The sequence below is a fragment of the Lemur catta genome, chromosome 1 (assembly GCF_020740605.2).
Source record: "Lemur catta isolate mLemCat1 chromosome 1, mLemCat1.pri, whole genome shotgun sequence".
Classification (NCBI taxonomy): domain Eukaryota; kingdom Metazoa; phylum Chordata; class Mammalia; order Primates; family Lemuridae; genus Lemur; species Lemur catta.
The window spans coordinates 240874544-240894305 of NC_059128.1; the positions used below are offsets into that span (position 1 = coordinate 240874544).

General features: G+C 38.7%; 1 protein-coding gene across 1 annotated transcript in view; it reads left to right on the forward strand.

Moving 5' to 3' along the window:
- The first annotated feature begins 2777 nt into the window (after nt 1–2777).
- The window catches only part of LOC123630595 (ABI family member 3 binding protein), a 221947-nt gene continuing 204962 nt past the window's right edge, over nt 2778–19762 (forward strand). The window contains exon 1 of the mRNA XM_045540393.1: nt 2778–2931. Within this exon, the coding sequence (XP_045396349.1) occupies nt 2853–2931 (79 nt within the window). The 5' untranslated portion in view covers nt 2778–2852. The remainder of the gene's footprint in view (nt 2932–19762) is intronic.

Sequence of the window (19762 nt, forward strand, 5' to 3'; positions counted from 1 at the left end):
TCTGTGATTTTACCCTATGTGCAAGGTAACATGCACAGTTAATGGACGTTGGCAGGCGACACAAGACTCCTGGGTCAAAGACAAAGGATGGTTTTTTACTCACAGAAATAGCAGTAGCCTGAATATCAGCATTTGCACCAGTCCTAGGAGCTCGAATTCTCACAGTGCAAAGCAAAAAGGTACAGGTGATACCTGCTCGAGCAATGGGTTGTATTACAGGAGAGGAATGACAAATTTAGGGGACTTGATCACTTCTTATTAAAAAAGATTCATGCATTCCCTTTGCCTCAGAGGGAGACATTACTTTTATCGTAAGGGAGAGCAAAAAAACTTCTATCTTCCGGGGCTGCTTGCTATACAAATATTTTTAAAAAGATAGTCTGGAGTGCAGGGAATAAGAGCCTTGCATGTAAGACAATGCAGAAACATAGAGACCCTTGGAGAATTGTTTCTTAATAACTGTTTATTCTAGGTCATACTCAAGTGTTCTCTGGTATAATCCAGAACTAACCTTTAGACTATTTGGAGGAATTGATGAATTGTGTTTCATTTGACATTTATTCATCATATACTTGTTGCATTCTTATATTCTAGGCACTAGGGAGAGTGACAAGCAAAAGAGACATGGTCCCTTTCCTTAGGCCATAACTCTTCCTCCCTGGTGTGGGGAGAACTCTAATACTTTCGCCACTTCACTGAGTTCTCTCATTTGTCATACTAGCTAAGGTAATGCAAGCATCTTTTTCTGACAAAATAATCAGAGACTTGCCTTTATTTAATTAGCCTCCAGTCAGTTCCAAATCGCAAATAACAATTGCTAATGCAAATTGGATTTTGCTTGCTGGCCAAGCACAGGCTGATTCCTGAATTCCATTACCTAACTCTTGCACCAGCCCCTCATGCTGTTTTGAAGAACCAGCCTCCTTTTTGATATTTCTGCTGGGTTTGTTCCCCTCAGAAAACCTGTCATTTCCTACTAACACAGTGGCCTCACTGGCTTAATGTGATGGCAATGGCATATAGAGGCAGAACCGGCAGTGCCAGCTGGATAAATGTCCTCACTTGGGTTTGAGGGAGCTGCCTATTCAAGTGAAAAATCAGAGATGAAAAAGACCTGTTAAATAACCCAGTCCCTCCCATAGCCAGTGCCAGAGCATTCCTATGGTGGGAGCTTAGACCGAGCCGGCTCTAAATGACTTTAACAATGTGACTTCTCATGCTTTATTTGGAAGATGGGGCTGTCTCTTCAATTTTTTTTCTTTTCGTAAATTTTCTAACTAGAATTTCACGTGGCTAGCATTATTACATTTCTCTTTTATTGTTTTTGGTTCAGCTACAGCACCCCGATGAAAGAATCTATTCCAAAGAGTTGGTATAAATAGGCAAACAATATTTAAAGTACTTTATTAACACAGCCATTCCAGCAGTGTGCCTATACATTTTGAGCAACGTGATATAGGAGAAGAGGGCACACATGTGGACTTTAGAGATAAATACACCCAGGTTAGAATTATAGTTCTACTTAGTTGGGGACGTTATTATTATCGTCATTATTGTTTGTAGTGACTGCCATTTAGTAAATGCTTCCTGTGTTTCAGGCACTATGGTAGGTACTTTCTAAAACTCCTGCCAGCAAACTGATGAAATTGCTACTGTCATCTCTACTTTAGAATTTAGAGTTTAATAATTAAGAGTGGAAGCATTGTGGTTAAATGGCTTGCTGAAAATACCAGCCCTGTGACTTTGGGTCTTCACTTGACCTCTCTGTGTCCAGTTTCCCTATCTGTAAAATGGGGATGCTAGCAATGCCTGCCTCATTGCTTGTTTTGAAGAATAAATGTCGCAGTATGTGTAATTGATTAGATCAGTGCCTGGCATGGGGTAAGTACTTAAATGTCAATATCGATGACATATAGAGAAGTTTGTCCAAGGACATCTCACTAATAAGTGGCATCCTAATTTAAACCCTGGTCGGTTCTATTCCAAAGCTCATCCAAATTATTAACCATTAGAATATACCAACTTAGTCAAAACATTTAACCTGTCTGAGCCTCTCACTGCCTTTTCTCACTGGTAAAATGAGGATATCACCATATTTCCTGTATAACCACTGTGGAGATTAAAATGCAATAAAGTAGTTAAAGAACCCAGAGCCACGGATCAAATAGTAATAGTGTTCTCTCCGTTTTTCTACATCTACATCCATAGAATAGATATATGTATATTTCTGAATGTGCATACATGTACATACCCATATACACATATGTATCATACATAGCATATAGCTGTGTAGCCAAGGACTTACTCGTAAATGTTTCTCATAATATTAGAACTGCAGAATGGCTAAGTGTATTTTTATGTGTTTGTTTCCTCCAATTTAAAAAAATTGGGTTTACTCCCATTTCAAAGAACTGGATAATTAAAAACAGTTTTCTTCCTAATAAGGTTTTATTTTATATTTTTAACATTTTGATAGTTTTAAGTATGTCTTTTCTGGATTCCTTAAAGTAGTTCATCAAATGTTTCAAACTTGCCTAAATGCTTTTTCTTTCACAAATATAGATTGGCCATAATTTCAATGTTTAAATCACAGAGGGCAGGGAAGAGACAGACAGTTACAACCTAGCAGAGGGAAGTGTGATGATATGTTTTTGCTGTTGTGCTTTTTTTTCCCCTTGGTGTGTGTGGGAAAGGGCGTGATGTCATCTTGTCTCCACCCCCTGTGAGTAAGCCCACAGCACAGCTAAGTGCAGCGCCCGCCTCTGTCACTGGGAGACAGTCCACTTAAATGCAGCTCCAGGGCTGCGAGGCACCCACCAGTATCCTTCCCCGTGCGAGGTGGCAAATGCAACATGCTCTCCAGCCTGGGGCGTCTACTTCTCTGTGGAAGTATTGCACTAGTCCTGGGAAATGCACAGAAATTGCCAAAAGGCAAGTAGCCCTGATGTTTTATGTTTTAAAAATAATTTTAAGATATACTTGTTTTAAATGTTGATATTAAATATGATCTGCTTTACCATATGGGGGGAATAGAGTTATTCTACAGAAAGTCAAAGTTTAAATGTGTGAAGGGGTTGCTTAAACTTTTATTTCCCCTTCTCTGTTATTTGCTTTTCAATTGCAGCTCTTGATTGCAAAAATGACAACCAACTTCTTAGTAAGTGAAGCAGATGTTCACAGAAACTTGAATGGTATAGTTTCAAAGTATAGTTTTTGTATATTGAATCATAATATATAAATAGTTATTGTAGTCTGTCAAAAAGAGTTCTTTGGTGTTTTTATCACCCTCCCAGTACTAGCTTAACGTTCAAAAGAAGCTAATTCTGAAGCCTTGAATTTTTGGTGTAAACCTCAAACATACCTGTTAACCGTGAGGCTGAGGGAGTCTAGGCAGGTCAGCCCAAAGTGCAGTCATGTGCTAATTCGTAGACACTTCCTTCCAATGGAGTTTGGAAGAGGGTTTGATCTGCTGGACAAGACACTCCCCCTTTTCCTGGCTAAATTGCTCTCATTTTAGTGTTGGTATTTTGTTTACAAATGTTATCAAAAGAAATTAAAATTTCTAAATTTAGACCCTAAAAAACAAAACAAAACAAAAAAAAACCTTTGAGCCTATAGGAACCCAAACAAGAGGCTCTTGCCCCTCTCTTCCGTTTTTGAACATAAATGTTGCATGTACTTTTGCTCCTTTGCAGAGGCACTTTTCTAAGCCAACTCTAGGTCTGGGAAGGCTTTTTATGGTTGCAGACTGCTGTAGTCAGCAGGATTATGAAAAACAGGCTGGAATTTACCGTACAGTTATGATGGAAAATATTGGAGGTAGTGCTGAGCCACATGCTTGTCAAAAACCTGGTCTGCCTAGAGTCTGAAAGAAAGGTTGTTAGTGTCAGAATATCCAAAATATCATTCTTAGGTCCTCTTTCTGAATAGTTTGCTCTAGGATCATCTTGACCCAAGTAAAAACTGTTCTTTCCTCAGTGGGTAAAGTGAAACTTGAATCCAGAATGTGAAGGCTGAGACATTTTGCTAGTTGATATTTCACACGATATGAAAAGCAATAAAAAAGACTAAGTAAACTTTCTCAATTCTGATTGAATAATTATGCAAAGAAAAATAAAAACACCACTATTGGATTTTTTTCTTCTACCAAGAATTTTGTTGTTTTATCACAGTAAATCTGAGATTTAAACAAATCAATTATGAGCCACAAACATTCAGAATTAATTGTTCCTACTGATGAAATATTTAATTATGATACACCATTTGAGAAGATCCTGTTTTTTTTCTCAGGGTCAATGCCTACAGATGGCCTTATTTTACTTTATATTCACTGTGTAGAGATGATAGCCTTAATTTTGTTACTGCAAACTTCTGCAAATTCCAAGTGCTTTAATTATCATGTTGTAATCACTGGATACAAATCTCTTGACATAATTTTCCTTTATTTGTAATGGCAAAGAAAAAAAAACCTCACATAGTTGTCAAAAATGGCCCCAAAACTTTTGTCTAGTACATTGCACATTAATCTGAAGTGTTTTCCTCCAGGTTTCTTTTGTAAATTTAAAAAAATTCATAGTTGTGGTAATTTGAAAATAAAACCCATTAAATTATAACTATAAAATAAATGGTAAACTCCCTTGGTTTTAATGCTATTTTTTTATTATGGAATCTATTGAGGAAATTTCTTGTTGCTAAAGTTACCTTTCTCAAGGTATGTGCCTGTGTTCCAGGCACGGGTGCACTGTCCTACAGTGGGTGGGGGTAGGGAGGAAAGGCAGCTGCTTCCTGTCAGTAACTTGGGGAGTCTTTGCTCCTTTGTCTTTTTGGGGAGAGTTACAATAGATGTTAGCATTTCACAAGTGCTCAGTGAAGAAACCTGTCCAACTTTTTTAACCTATTGTTTCTCGAATTCATTTGACAAAGTATCCTCTTTTTAGTAGAACAGCTATAATACCTTACCAGGGGCTTGTCTGTCACATTTGAGGAAATGATGGGCTAAAAAAGAAAAAAAGGGATAAAAGGTTTTTTCTTTTCTTCTTCTTTCCTACTTTAGAGTTAGTTAAATACTATTTGTGATTTAAGAAGAGATTGGAATTTTGGAGCCAGAAAGGACATTTATGATTACATAGTCTAATCTAGGCCTTTGGATTTATGGACCAGTAAAAATGCATACATATTTTAATATCAGGGTTCCACTGTAGAGAACATTCTTGAATTTTGCTATATATGAGGTGCTCAAAGTTGGGGGGAATCCCCATTGTTCATAAAAACAAGCCATTTTTAACAGATATATAAAATAAATGAATTTAACTACATGAATAAGTCCATTGTCCTTATTTTTCTCATTTCACCACAGACTGATGAAAACTTTTTCACAGGCCAATATTTGGAAACCACTGAACTAGATAAACTATTTATTTTACAAATGAAAAAACCCAAGGGCAGGGGAGATTTAATAACTTTCCTATGTTAATGGCAGAGCCAGGACTAGATACTGAGCTTCTGATTCAAAATCCATGTTCTATCCTGCTTACTGCCAGGTAGGCAGACCCCCTGACCCACACCTTAGGAATCATGTTCTGCAGTGTAGACATGAACACTGCCCTTTCCTCGAATAAAATAGCTTCTTGTAAAGTTCTTAAACATCGTCTTAATTTTTATATTTTCTTAAGAACATATCCACATTTTATACACATATGATATATATACATATATATTTGATTACTTGTAGGAAATCAGTTGTTAGATGTCATATGCCTATTTGCATACCTAGCCAGGTACCTTGTTATAAAAAATAAGTTACTAGAAAATTCTTGCTCTTTAAAAGCTTGAAGTTAGACACTATTAATGGACCTGTTCTCCTTTCTACCACTTAATGACTATACTTTTTGACAAGTTATTTACCTTTGTTAAGCCTCACTTTCCTCACCTGTAAAATGGGACTAATTATAACTGTCTTGTAGTATTTTAGGATTAAGTGAGATAAGAGATGCAAAACTTTCAGTAATGAGTCTGACACATAACAGGTATTTAATGAATGTTTATTGCATCATAGAAAATGGGATCAATATTGAAAAAATATGCACACCAAATAGTATATGGTCTTGTGTTCAAACAGAAAAACCTCTTATAAGGTAGCAAATGAGGTGGCATGTTCTTGGTGGAAAGGGTGGGGTACGGGAATGAAGTGTGGTTCTAGGTGACAACGAAGGAAGGCCTCTACTGCACTCTAGCCCGACCATTGTCTGCCCACATGGCCAAACGGTACTCTATGGAAAGCTGCATCTTTGCCTTAGGATCAGCTTTTCCATGGCATTTGGCAAGACCTCGTGGACCCTGCAGTTGAGAGCCCATTAAACTTGTTTTCCAGGAGGAGAATTAGACCATAACACACAGGTGCTCGAGAAGAATCACCACATTGTTTTATACCTTTGGAAGCCCCTGTGCTCTAGCTACCTCTCAGAATATTTATTCTTGGCATCACAGGCTTTTTTTTCTCCCTGGCAAACAGGCTAAAATGAAAACCACAGAGAACAGTACGTAATGAAGGGAGCCAGCACAATCCTCTGATGGGACATCAGGGCCTTGACACGCCTCTGCACTAAAACTCCCGTGTACGGAAGAGTGTAGTTAGTCTGAAGGCAAAAGGCTACTATTTCTAGGCAGGTCTATCATGCCTCCCGAGGTACGTGTGAGGAAAATTGCAGAGGAATATGCAAGTGTAACTAGGTGGCCAGAGGACACGAAGATCCTGGGCAAGACTCGGCACATGGCAGAGGGAAGAGGCAGCTGGCTCTTTGCCTTGGGTCTTTTCCTAACAGGGTAGAAATCTCTGGCTCCAGGAACACAAGACACAAGGGCAGATAGTAATCATACAGTAACCATCATGGTTAGTAAGAACGATTACGATTATTGCTATCATAGATAACATTATTTGAGCATATGCTAAGTGTGATAATTTAGTGCTACATACTTTTTAATGTAGAAAATCTAATTAAATTGTTGAAGCTCCCCTATTGTCTTAGTCCATTTTGTGCTGCCATAACAAAATACCTGAGACTGGGTAATTTATAAAGAACGAGGCCAGGCACGGTGGCTCACTCCTGTAATCCTAGCACTCTGGGAGGCCGAGGCGGTTGGATCGCTCGACATCAGGAGTTCGAGACCAGCCTGAGCGAGACCCCGTCTCTACTAAAAATAGAAATAAAAATTATCTGGACAACTAAAAATATATATAGAAAAAAAAATTAGCCGGGCATGGTGGCGCATGCCTGTAGTCCCAGCTACTGGGGAGGCTGAGGCAGGAGGATCGCTTGAGCCCAGGAGTTTGAGGTTGCAGTGAGCTAGGCTGACGCCACGGCACTCACTCTAGCCTAGGCTACAAAGTGAGACTCTGTCTCAAAAAAAAAAAAAAAAAAAGAATGAACATTTATTTCTCACAGTTCTGGAGGCTGGGAAGTCCAAAATCAAGGTGCCAGCATCTGGTGGGCGCCTTCTTACTGCCCGGTGGAAGGCAGAAGGCCAAGAGTGAGCCAACGCCCTCTGTCAAGCCCCTTCTGTAAGGGCACCTACTGCCATTCACCGGGGAAGAGCCCTTATGTCCTAACACCTTTTAAAGTTTCCACCTCCTAATATCACATTGGCAACACCTAAAGTTTGGAGGGGGGCTACATTCAAACTGTAGCACCTATAAAGTAGGTATCTTATTATTCCCACTTTACAGAGCATAAAATTGTGCCTCAGGGAGTTTAAATAATTTACCCCAAGGCACAGCCAGCAAGCAGCAAAAGACCATACCTTCAATTTTGCAATATTAGTTCCCTGATCTATGTAAAGATACATGAATTTGTTCAAGTCACAAATTATATTCCACATTTATGCAGAGCACTGAGGCTTGGAGGACAAAGCTTGGCACCCATCTGCAGTTAATGGAGAAGATGGGTGGAAAGAAATAATGACAATAGAGTGAGGTCATCCTAAAATTTGGTTGAAGCACAAAGAGTTTTGAGAACAACCAGAAGGATCCAATCCAGGCCAGAGGTGTCAAGAATTATGAGAGAATACGGCACCCACGTAGAGGTCTGAAGTACAAACACACGCTGGGGCAAGGAGGAGGGTGGCTGAGAAGTGAGGGGCCCTCCCAACAAAGGTAGCTGCTGGGCCAGAGCCCAGGCACCCCCACAGCCAGAGCTCAGTGAGTGTTGCCAAGACTGAGAAATCGCTCAGGATGCCACTGTGCTTTGTCCCTGTCTTCCCAGACTGCTCAAGATTGATTACAAAGAGGAAACAGAAAGTTGTCTTGGGAGAGGCAGACTCTTACATCTGCTCTGTAAACTCTCCAGCCACTCACCTGGGGACTGGCTCTCACTCTCCACAGAACCCTCCCAACCACATTGTGACAAAACAAGTGTGTGTCACTCCAAAAACTCTGTCCATTTCTCCAAAAGGTGGTTGATACTTGTGGGAGGATTTGTCTGCGGGCTGGGAAGTTGGGGGGATAATTGTGGGGAGTGCAAAGCCCAGTGAGTGGGGTTCTGCTTATGAGTAATATATATTTATGTGTTGCTGGAATAGTATTAAAGAGTATATTAGAAAAAGTGGTTCTGCTGCTAGAAAAAAGTTTGAAAACCACAGGAGAACTATTTTAGAATCTTTTACAGCTCTAAAGTTTCTTGGCAGTTTTATTGATGTGTTTTCTACTGATTATTAAGGATTAATAATAATTACTATTAATCCTTAATAATTCTTAAAAATATAGCAACCATATTGCTATATATCAGGTATGATGTTTAATGCTAAGTACTTATATACATTATTTCATTTTATCCTCACATTTGTGAAATATTTTCTCCATTTCACAAATGAGGAACTGAGCTTAAGGAGCATGTTAGTTATCTGTTGCTACATAACAAATTTCCACAATAATCTAAATTTAGAATCTAAGGTTTACAAATATAGTTTGCCTGTGTTAATTATACATTCACTAGTTTAGTTTTATAGAGTACTGTATTGGGCTATGGCATACTAAACATTAAGGGATTTTAGTCTCTTTTTCTTCAAGTTAATGGAGCAGGGAGGAACACTTACGAATAGAATGCATCAATATTATAGGCAAAGACAGTTAAAATATTTTTATAGGTTAATGTGAGTTAACAGAAGGTTTGTCTAAGACAAAAGTGAGGTGTCTAATGAAGGGAGGGCCATTCAGGAGATGTGACCAACCATTCTATCTGTGTCACCATTCTTAGAAAAATTTCCTTTTGCCTGTTCCCTGATTGCAATTTTTAAAAGTGGGTATAAAAGAGAGAGAGAATATTGAAAGTAAATAGGTGAACTTAATAAAAGTGATATCTAGGAATAAACAAAATTAAAAAATAAATAGGATAATCTAATATGAGAGATTACTAGAATAGTAAAATAAAAACATATTTGTTAATGTAACTAAAAAAAGGTAAAAATAAATAGTATCAGCTAAAGAAGGAATATGCTAAACATAAAATAGAAAAATATGGTTTATATACTTTTATTCTATCAAAATAATACTTAAAAATATAACCATATATTACATATCAAGCATGGTGTTTGATGATGTGTTTATAAACGTGAAATATATATATATATGTATATATAATCATCTCCATTTCACAAATGAGGAACTAACCTTAAAGAGTATGTTAGTTATTTGTTGCTGCATTAGAAATTTCCACAAAATTAATCAGCTTAAAATAACACACATTTACTATTTCACAGTTGCTGTGGGTTAGGAGTCTGAGCCTAGCTTAGCTGTCCAGGCTCTCCTCTCCTTCAAAATCTCTCATGAGGCTGCAATGAAGGTATTGGCCAGAGTGGGGGTCTCATCTGAAGGTTTGAATGGGGAGGACTCACTTCCAAGCTCATGTGGTTATTGGTAGAATTCAATACCTTGAGGATTGTTGGTCAAAGGGCCTCATTTCCTCAGTGGCTAATAGGAGGTCCTTAGCCAGAGGAATGACAAGAGGTCACCTCAGTTCTTTGACACATGAGCCTTTTTATTATGGCCACTTGCTTCATCAAAGTGTATAAGCCGCAGAGAGTCTGCAGACAAGATGGAAATCACAATCTTGCATAGCCTAATCCCAGAAGTAACAACCCATCACTTTTGCCATATTCTATTAGTTAGAAGCAACTCACAGGTCTACCATACAAGTTGATTACACACCTTAGGTATCTCAGAGTCTATCCACCACAAAATGCTCAATGGCTGCTTAAAGTCACACAGCTAGTAAGTGCTAGTGGAACTATAAACACAGGAAATCTAACTCCAGGGAATATACTCATTTGAGTGTTAACACTCCATCAGCTTCCCACAGAATTCAGCTTTTTGTGGCAGATGCTAGTAGGCAAGCTGATAATTTGTCTCCCTCCATGATTGAAGTTAATTCTAAGAAATCCCTGAGACTTGAGATAAATATCCTAACAGTCCCAAGGTAAATATTCAGCACCCAATGCGGGCCTTGTTTTCCATGTACAAGAGCCCAGTTGAGGTCTAGAGTCCTTTCCTAATTTTCTCTGTGGTCCATGAAATGTGTTGATCCCATGTAGAGGGAGACACAAAGCAAATTCCTCCCAAATAGAAAAACTGCTTTCACTAATGCCACCATCTCTCAAAGGAAAAGAGAAAACATAAGAAAAAAAATGAGCAAATATTAAGCTGTTGACACTTAGGAATTTGACAATACAGTCCCCTAAAGCATCAGGGCAATGGCTTTTAGAGTTACTGTAAGTTCTAATTAAATTGTATTTGGAGAAAGAAAGTATACTTTTATAGTGGATGTGATGGAGGCAATTAGAAAAACCAAAGGAGCTTTTCTCAGATCCTGTTTAGTGTTAATAAAACCATTCTTCCATATGTTCTCAGGAAATAAAATAAAATTAGGTTACACAAAGAAAATATTCTAAACATGGCACCCAGAACTTCATAGAATGTTCTATACTAGAATATCCTTCAGGTCTTTTCTCTAGCCTACAGTCTCTTCTTGGGATGGTCCCCAAGGTGCAAGAGGCATACGGTAGGAAAGGTTGACTTTTCCATATTTTCTTCTTTTAATATGTTTACATATGAGTTTAAATACTATAACATTTATCCCAATAGTGTTAATTCTGGCTGCATGTGAGAATAACTGAAAGTTTTAAAAAATACTGACAATGTTCTGCCTCCCTACTCAATTATGATTTAAATTGATCTAGGGGCCAGGCACAGTGGCTCAAGCCTGTAATCTTAGCACTTGGGAAGGACAATGTGGGAGGGTCACTTGGGTCCAGGAGTTCAAGATCAGCCTGGGCAATAGTGAGACCCCATTTCTACAAAAAATAAAATATTTAGCTGGGTGTAGTGGTACGCTTGTGTAGTCCCAGCTACTCCAGAGACTGAGAAGGGAAGATCACTTGAGCTAGGAGTTTGTGGTTGCAGTGAGCTATGATGATGGATGTCAATGCACTCTAGCCAGACAACGAAGCAAGACCCTATCTCAATGATAAATAAGGCTAGGGTAAGATAGTTAAAAAAAACTCCTCAGGTGATTCCATTATGGCAAGGGTGGAGAACTGATCTACAACTTTTGAATATTTCTTTGTGTGAGTGCTGGATAAATCTTTCTGGACAAGTACAGAGTGAAATTTAAAAGTTGCAAATAAATTATTTTGATATCTAGATTTTAATGTCTATCACTTTAAAAAGCGATTTTAAGTTTTTTTTTTGCTGTTTCGTTCCAGGATTTTAAAACAATATTTGGAAAAATTTTCAGACTACCTTCTGAAGCTACATAAAAAGAAATTGCTTAAGATTGACATGAACATTTGTTTTTAGTGTTAGAACATAAGTGCTACCCTCTACCTTTATAAAATATCAGAAGCTAGATCTGATCAGAAGCTATGACTGTGCTTTTCAAGACTAGACTTACATTTACACATCTTCTCATTCAATTAATATTTTTTAAGATTATCATATTAGAATTACAAAGAGGAGTAAGACATTTCTTGCCTTCAAAGAGTTTGAAATCAGTTCTATTTAAAAATATTTGGCCACACAAAAGTAATTTTCTTTTATATGAAACCATTGGTGTCTTAATTCTTTATCCTCACTTAACAACCAACATTTTTAGGAGTTAAGCTATCACACTATGTTGCCATGTACTGGCTTTAAGTGACATACATAAAGAAGAAAAAAATGAATTCCTATAATTCATTTAATATGTTAAGAAAAACAAAGCACTTCATGATCCCAGTCAGTGTGAAATACAGGAGTTAAGCAAATGTGTAATAAATTTTCCTACCCAGAAAGCCCACGTTATGTGAATTCTGGAAACTTTGGAAACGGTTTCTTCAATTGTGCACATTACCATATACATTCTAGCTCATCTTTGTGTTTTCTGTTAAGAATAACTTTTCAGCATATAGCATGTCTTATAATCTGAAACATCTTTGAAATGTATTTCACTGTGTCTTCGATAAAAAAAGGAGCGTTCTCTCCTCTCTGAGTGGTGAATGAACTCTTGCTAGGATGTCGAACAGGGGCGCTTTGCTTATGACATGAGGCCAAGGTGGTTTCAGGTTTCCTTTCTCCTTAAATCCAATGCTTTGATTTTTCCATTCTATTAGCAGGTAAGAAAACACTCTGGTTTTCCAAGGGTCCTGCTGAGAGGCCACTGTGCACACGTGTGTGTGGGCGTGCAGGGTCTAACAGGCCTTCCTTCTCTGAGAGCAGCGGATTCTGTCATTAAGGAGGGGTTGGGGTGCTGCCAAAGTCACGCTGGCAGAGAGCACTGGAATTCAGTCCTGTTCCAGATATGCCGGCAGGAGGTGGAGGGCAGTTTCCTTCTCCTTTCACTTTCCCAGAGGGACTTAAGGCATCTCTAGCCAGTTAGTTTGGAATAAAGTATCGGGTGACCTGGAGAGCCACCCTCCCTTCCTCTCCTGGCCCATCCTCTTCAGAGGCTCCTAATGATCCTGCTGTCATGGAATTCTTACCTAACTGCTCACATTTTTAGTAGAATTAAAAGGAAAATGATGCTGGGCATGCTCTCTCAATTGAGGTTTACCCTAATCTGCAGTTTCATTACAAACTGGAAAGATGAATATTGAGAGTGAGCAGTATGTGCTGGTGGGTGAAGTGCAGCGGTACATGTGAGCCCGGGCAAGCTACTTAAACTTTCTGAACATCCAATTTCTTCCTTTGAAAAACGGGGATAATAAAAATATCAGTCCTCTGTTTAGCTTCCATTGATACTATCAGGGTGACTTTAATGGAGTTTTTGATAGTAACTTTCCTAACCTAAGTGAAAGGAGATGTGAAAACCAGGTATGTTTTTGGAAACCCTTTACCTGCCGTGGCAGCGGGAGGGAGATCTCTTTCACACTGCAGTGGCCCGGACACTCCTCCAAAAGATGCTGAGTGCAAAGAATACTCTCTTGCTGGGTGTCAAAGTCCAGTGTGTCTGGGCCTGCGGTGTGGAAGCCACACAGTGAAACAGGACCTGAGGAGGGACGCTGAGGCACTGTGGATGTTTTAAACACGACTGTTGCCATCAGCATCCCACTCCTGCTCCCTTGTCCCTCTCTCCCTGCAGGGGTTTGGGAGGTCCTGCTTAGAGCAGATTTATCTTTCACTGTGAAAGATTTGGAAGCACAAGTCATGATCCTTGGTCTTTTTTTCCCCCCACCTCTCCTTGGGATGTAATTCTGTGTGACTTGGCTTTCCCTGCAGTCTCTCTGGTAGATTCTCAAGTACCGGGTTGGTTGGGTCAGGTGACTGATCACTCACCTGATGGGACTTTTTCTGCGCTCCTTCTCCCACTTCTCTTCCCTCTTCTCTCAACACCCATAAGAGTCCTCAGAACATTCTACTGGCTTCCACCCTCACCACTCCTGCTGTCCATGTTGGCCCGCGTTCTTGCCTCACAGCTGACACTTCATCTGTTTGGCTGCAGAAGGAATCATCCTTTTGGAAGACAATGCACACTTTATATTTTTCTCAAGGCAGGAGTGTTGTTTCTATGTTATGCTAAGTGTTCTACTTGGTTGGAAAATATCACAATTTCTTGCTCATTTATCTTGGTATCAGTAAGCTTGCAAAAAGCACACATTTACAAATCATCCAATAAGCTCCATGCATATTGGATTGGACAAACCATAACTATATATTCACACCACAGTTCATTCTTAAATGGCTTTGAATATAGACAGCATAAGTCACTATGTCCCTTGCAGGATGGCAACAACATATGCATGATCAAAGCCAGATATTATAGTGTTATTTTGTAAGGTTGGATTTCTATTTGTTCCTGGATGTTTGATTCATTGTAGTTGTTGGAGTTTGATGTTTTGAAGAACTTGCAGAAAATTTTGCTGTTTTCTGGTAACTCAAAGAGTCAGATCTTAAGTTCAAATCCCGTGTTTCTCTTTATTTGACTTGTAGCTGACATTTCCATGAAACCAGGTTTCTGTGTAAAGTATCCCCAGGAAATGTGATCCTGTAATTGGCAACTATGTCACAGTGGCAGGCATTTAATACCATTTTAACATACCAGCCTCTCTGTTTGATCTCCATTTCTCTGGTTCACCGTTTTCTTTCTTACTCAACAGACGACTGCCAAATTTTCCTCTCTGTTTACAGCCCTGCTCTTCCCTGCTTCCGTGTCTTTCAAGTTCTAATTCTTGTGCTTGGAAAACCCTCACCATCTCTACCATAGTAACTTTATATATTCTATTGACTTTTAGACTTTTTAACCATAACCCATATTAATAATGAATAGTGGGAAAATGTATATATAGATTAGCTTTTCAGATCCCAGGTGTGTGCCTTCTTGCACATGTGTGTGCCACGTTGCATTGGTTTGCTCGTTCTCCTTGTGATATAAATAAAAACCAAAGAAGAAATAGATGAAAGTCCTAGAAACTAAAATTCAGTGTGATGCACTATTGATTTTTTTGATTGATCAACATATTGGTAGTACTGTGGTTTATGGTTTTGATCTGATATACATCAATCTAGTTGCAAAATTCTTTATGAAAGAGTCTTTCACCAAAGCAAGTAATTTTTTTATTATCCTGTTTTGTGAACAACTCAAATTTTTAATATTGATATTACAACTGAATCACCAAAATGCCTAAGAAATACAATTGAATCACTTAGAGAATTAACAATACTTCATACTATAGGTTAGTCAAAATTCCTTCTCCACGTATTCTTGACAAGAAATCCCATTTTCACAAATTTTCACCAACATATCGGTGCCTTTTCAAATCCTTTCAGGTGCCTTTCTCAGCTGTTTATAAGAAACAAGCATTTAGTCCTATAAGCCCCTGAATTTGTCAGCTGAATCGCATTATATAACACTTGTTCTTAACCACCCATTCAATCCAAGCATCTGTTTTCACTTATGTCAGAAAATTAAGACAACAAGTATTTACTGTGCTGTTTTCCAAAGTCGTCATAACCCATAGCTCAAATGCCATCTGTAAGGTTTTAGTGGTGTCCCAGAAGCATCCATTCAAACATTCCTTTATATGGTTGGAGGTTGACCGGCCACAAAGGGACCACAGATGTTAACACTAAATAAACTTCCTGTAAATTATTAAATAATTTAAAAGACATTAAACCATAAGCATTTGCCGAGTAAAGATCCTTTAAAGGATATCTCTTTCCAGGGACTTTCCTATTTTGTAAGAGTGATGCTTTTTTCTCTTCTTTTCTTTCTTTCTTTCAACAAAAGGAGGAGACACATTTACCTCTGTTTATCTTCTCTGAATCTAAAGTCTCTCTCCCACCTGCCCTTCCCCTTTTTGATATTTGCATCCTATATCCAGAAGTCCTGGTTGTGGAAGACAATTTGATGGGAATAAGAAACGAAATCTTATAACTTTTGTTTTTATTGAAATATAGCTGTTGAACCAATGTGGAGATAATGATTCTCACACTATGCTGAGGAGCAAGGAATCACTGAGCCCCGTGGTCCTCCAGCTTGAGCAAGCATCAGGATCTCCTGGGGGGCTTGTTAAAACTCGGAACAATGGGCTCCATCTCCCTAGAGTTTCTGTTTCAGTAGATCTGAGGTGGGTGGTTCAGAGAATTTGCATTTCTCCAAGTTCCTATTGACTTTTAGACGTTTTCACCATGACCTGTATTAATAATGAATAGTGTATCTGGTCCTGGGACCACATACTCTGTACTCTGTTAAGTACACAGAGTCCTGCCTCCCCCAACCTCACTGCACTCACCACAGATTCTGGTTCAGTTGTCCTCGTAGCCCGCATGTTAAACAACTATCACTGATGATGCTGATGTTTTTATATAATCAGTACTAAGCACTGGGGTACTACTTTGAAGAAGGTGGTTAGTATGAACTTAGCTAACTTACTATAGTTCTCTAAATTTGGAGAATCTGTGCTTTCTGTTGTTTAATATGTGATATATGTCTATAGGAAAAAGTTTAGCTAGAGGTAGTAAGACCCCCTAGTTCTTGTGATGAACTTGCTGGCTGCCTTTTATACTTAGAAGCTATCTTTTACCATAGCTAGCTGGAGCTCTGGGCAGCATTCATTTAACGTAACCTTCTTTGGTGGTGAGTAATGTTTAAAACTGAAGCTGAAAGGTTTTGGTGACATTATGAGCTATTAGTGGGAGCTACTTGTGTATATATGTTAAAGTTATTGCCTAATATTAGCTGGTGGCATGTGTTGTGCAACCCAAACTCAAGAAAACCCACCATAAAGTATGAACAGTTTATTTAACCAGGTCTATGAAGAAAAATACAATTGTGACACTGAAGATGAATTCGGTACTTCACGTAAATGTTTTCTGTCGTTCTGACTTACATAGACTCAGCCAGCCCTTCAGCTAACATTGGACATCAGCCTGTTGTTGAGCATTAGCTATGACATTTGTACTTGGCAGCCAGCTAAAAACATTGTGTATGTAGCTTGCAGGTTAGAATTTCTTTTCTTAGCTCAGGGGATCCATAAAACCCTTGAAGTTGTATGTAAAATAGTGTGTTTGTGGGTCTGTGCATTTTCCAGGAGTGTTGGTCTTTGGATATTGAGCTTCTTAAAGACATCTAAGAGCCAATAAAAGTTAAGGACTGTCTGGACAGATGCCTTTTGCTAGGATGGGTCAAGTGAATGGCTAGAAGAATTACTGCTTTATGCACAGGCCATGCAGAGAAGGCTTTCAGATGGCCCATGGAAACTCTTAATTGATCAACATTTAAGTGCACATGTGGTAGTAACATTCATCAGTTGTCCAGCAGATGGGAGGGGAGAGGGAGGGATGGGTATATTCACACCTAATGGGTGCGGTGTGCACCGTCTGGGAGATGGACACAGTTGTAGCTCTGACTCGGGCAGAACAAAAGCAATATATGTAAACTAAACATTTGTACCCCTGTAATATGCTGAAAATTTTTTTTAAAAAAACCTTAAACTTCATAACTAAGATGCGAACACACAGTTCGTTTTGTGTAATTGATTTTGATGTGTTGAAAAACTTTTAAGTGTGGAAGTATAGTATCCAAGTTGATGCTCAATTATTCTCACCTCCTTTTATTCATGCTCTTGTATAGTCCCCTTGCACACTGAATCAAGGCTGGCCTGTGTACCCATTAGTATACAGAAGAAGTGAAGTAAAGATATGTCACTTCTGAGGTGAGGTCATACAGGACATTGCAGTTTATGTCTTGCTCATTCTCTTGGATCACCCAGTCTGAAGAAAGACAGCTGCCATGTCATGAGACACCCAGGCAGTCCTGTGGAGAGGTCCGCGTGGTGAGGGACTGAGATTTCCTGCCTATGTCCGGCACAAACTTGCCAGCCATAGGAGTGAACTATCTTGGACTCACATCCTTCAAGCCCAGTCAAGCCTTTAGATGACTGCAACCCTGGCCAATATCTTAACAGCAACCTTATGAGAGATTCCAAGCTAGCACTGCCAAGCCCAGCTGCTCCCAAGTAACTGATCCACAAACTGTGTGTATAATGAATTCTTATTGTTATTTAGGCCACTAAGCTTTGGGTTAATTTATTATATAGCAATAGATAACTAACACAGGGAGTGTATTTGCTGCTTTTTTTTTATCTTAAAGGACTATTTAAGTAGAGTAAAACAGAATGAGAACTATAGATAATCTTATTTATTGGCGTATGGCTTTGGAAATGTAGTTTTGCCTATGGGCAAAATACAGGTTGAGATAAATTCTGGAGGAATATTTTTGGATCACTTACTTTTTCCAGGACCACAAAAAACTGGGCACAAATGCTAATTAAGAGTGATTGGAAAAATACATGAATAAATATCCCTTTAATGAAAACACATAGAAAATGTTTGATAGTTTAGAGCAGCTTAAGGATCATGTCCTTGTCCTTCATTCTGAAGGCATCTCAGGAATTGCCTTAAGCCCAGGGTATGTGGCTCTATATTGGTTCTGCTATCATTTGGGAGAGTTGATCTGTGCCCAGGATAGCTTAAAGAAAGCCAGACCTACATCCCTGTATTCCTTTGAGGAACAAGTGGGCCTCCTGAAACAAACTTGGATCAGGCCAGGCTCTCATCTCCTTGGCCTTAGCTTTGACCCCATGGTGAAGTCCGTGCCTTGACATTCTAGCATAATTATATCTTCAAGGTAGGCATTGTGAAATTTCTTACTTCTTATAAAAAATAATTTTCTCAGCACCTAACATTATAATAGGAAGAATAAAGATATAAAGAAGAAAAACATTTCTTGTCCCAGTGGAGTTTATATCCTAGCAAAACCACAGACAAACTAAACAGGATAATGCAATGCTATAATGCAAGGGTATAACTGAGGAATGAATAAAACTGAATTGTTTTGCTTGGTAGAGTTGGGAAGGCTTTGAACAGGGCCTTCTCTGACATTCTGCAAATTTTTATGGCATTTCCATAGTGTTTTATTTAAAAACATAAGCTTCATATAAGGAATTTCTTTATATGTGCTGTGGAGGGTAAGCAAATTTGTCTAACCCCAAACTAGAACATATGGTAAACATAAACATGAATATATTTTTGAAGACTCAGGCAGTGTGTTTATAAACTAGGGCTCTCTCAGAACATTAAAGACACTCTAACACTATACTTTACCTATAGTTTAACTTCATTAACAGATGTTATTATTGCTTTAAGCTGAACATATTTGTTCCCTTCAAAAATACCATTGCTTATAAAATGATTGCACAGAAAAATCACAGATCCTTAACATCAGTTACTAAGACCCTATTAATAAAGAATATAATAAAACATAAAATTGGGTAAGCAGTTTCCATCCAATTGGCCAGTCCCTTGGCCAGTCAAGATCTGGGTCATTTGGATGACACAGGTCACAAGGGACAAGGAGTCTTCCTGCTTAGCTCCTCTTCCCAGACCAAATCTCAGTTTGGATCCTGAGTCTTTTTTGTCAATGTGTATCATCATTCAGGGAATCCAATGCCCCATGTGGTCTGTTTCTCAGATTCAAGGCACTTTGGACTTGACTATCCCAGAGCATCTTATCATAGTTGCCAGGGAAGAGCTGTTTTCTCAGTAAAAACAGCTCATTTCTTACCACTCCTTTGTTCACCCTTGATAAACACACATAATTAAGCAAGCAAAACACTCAGGCTTTTGAAGCAGACACTATTTGTGAAGGATGCCATTGACAAAGAAAAAAGTCAGAGAAGGCAAAAAAAAATCGAGTCAGGTCTGAAAACATTATTCAGACAGGCAGAGTGCCACTAGAAA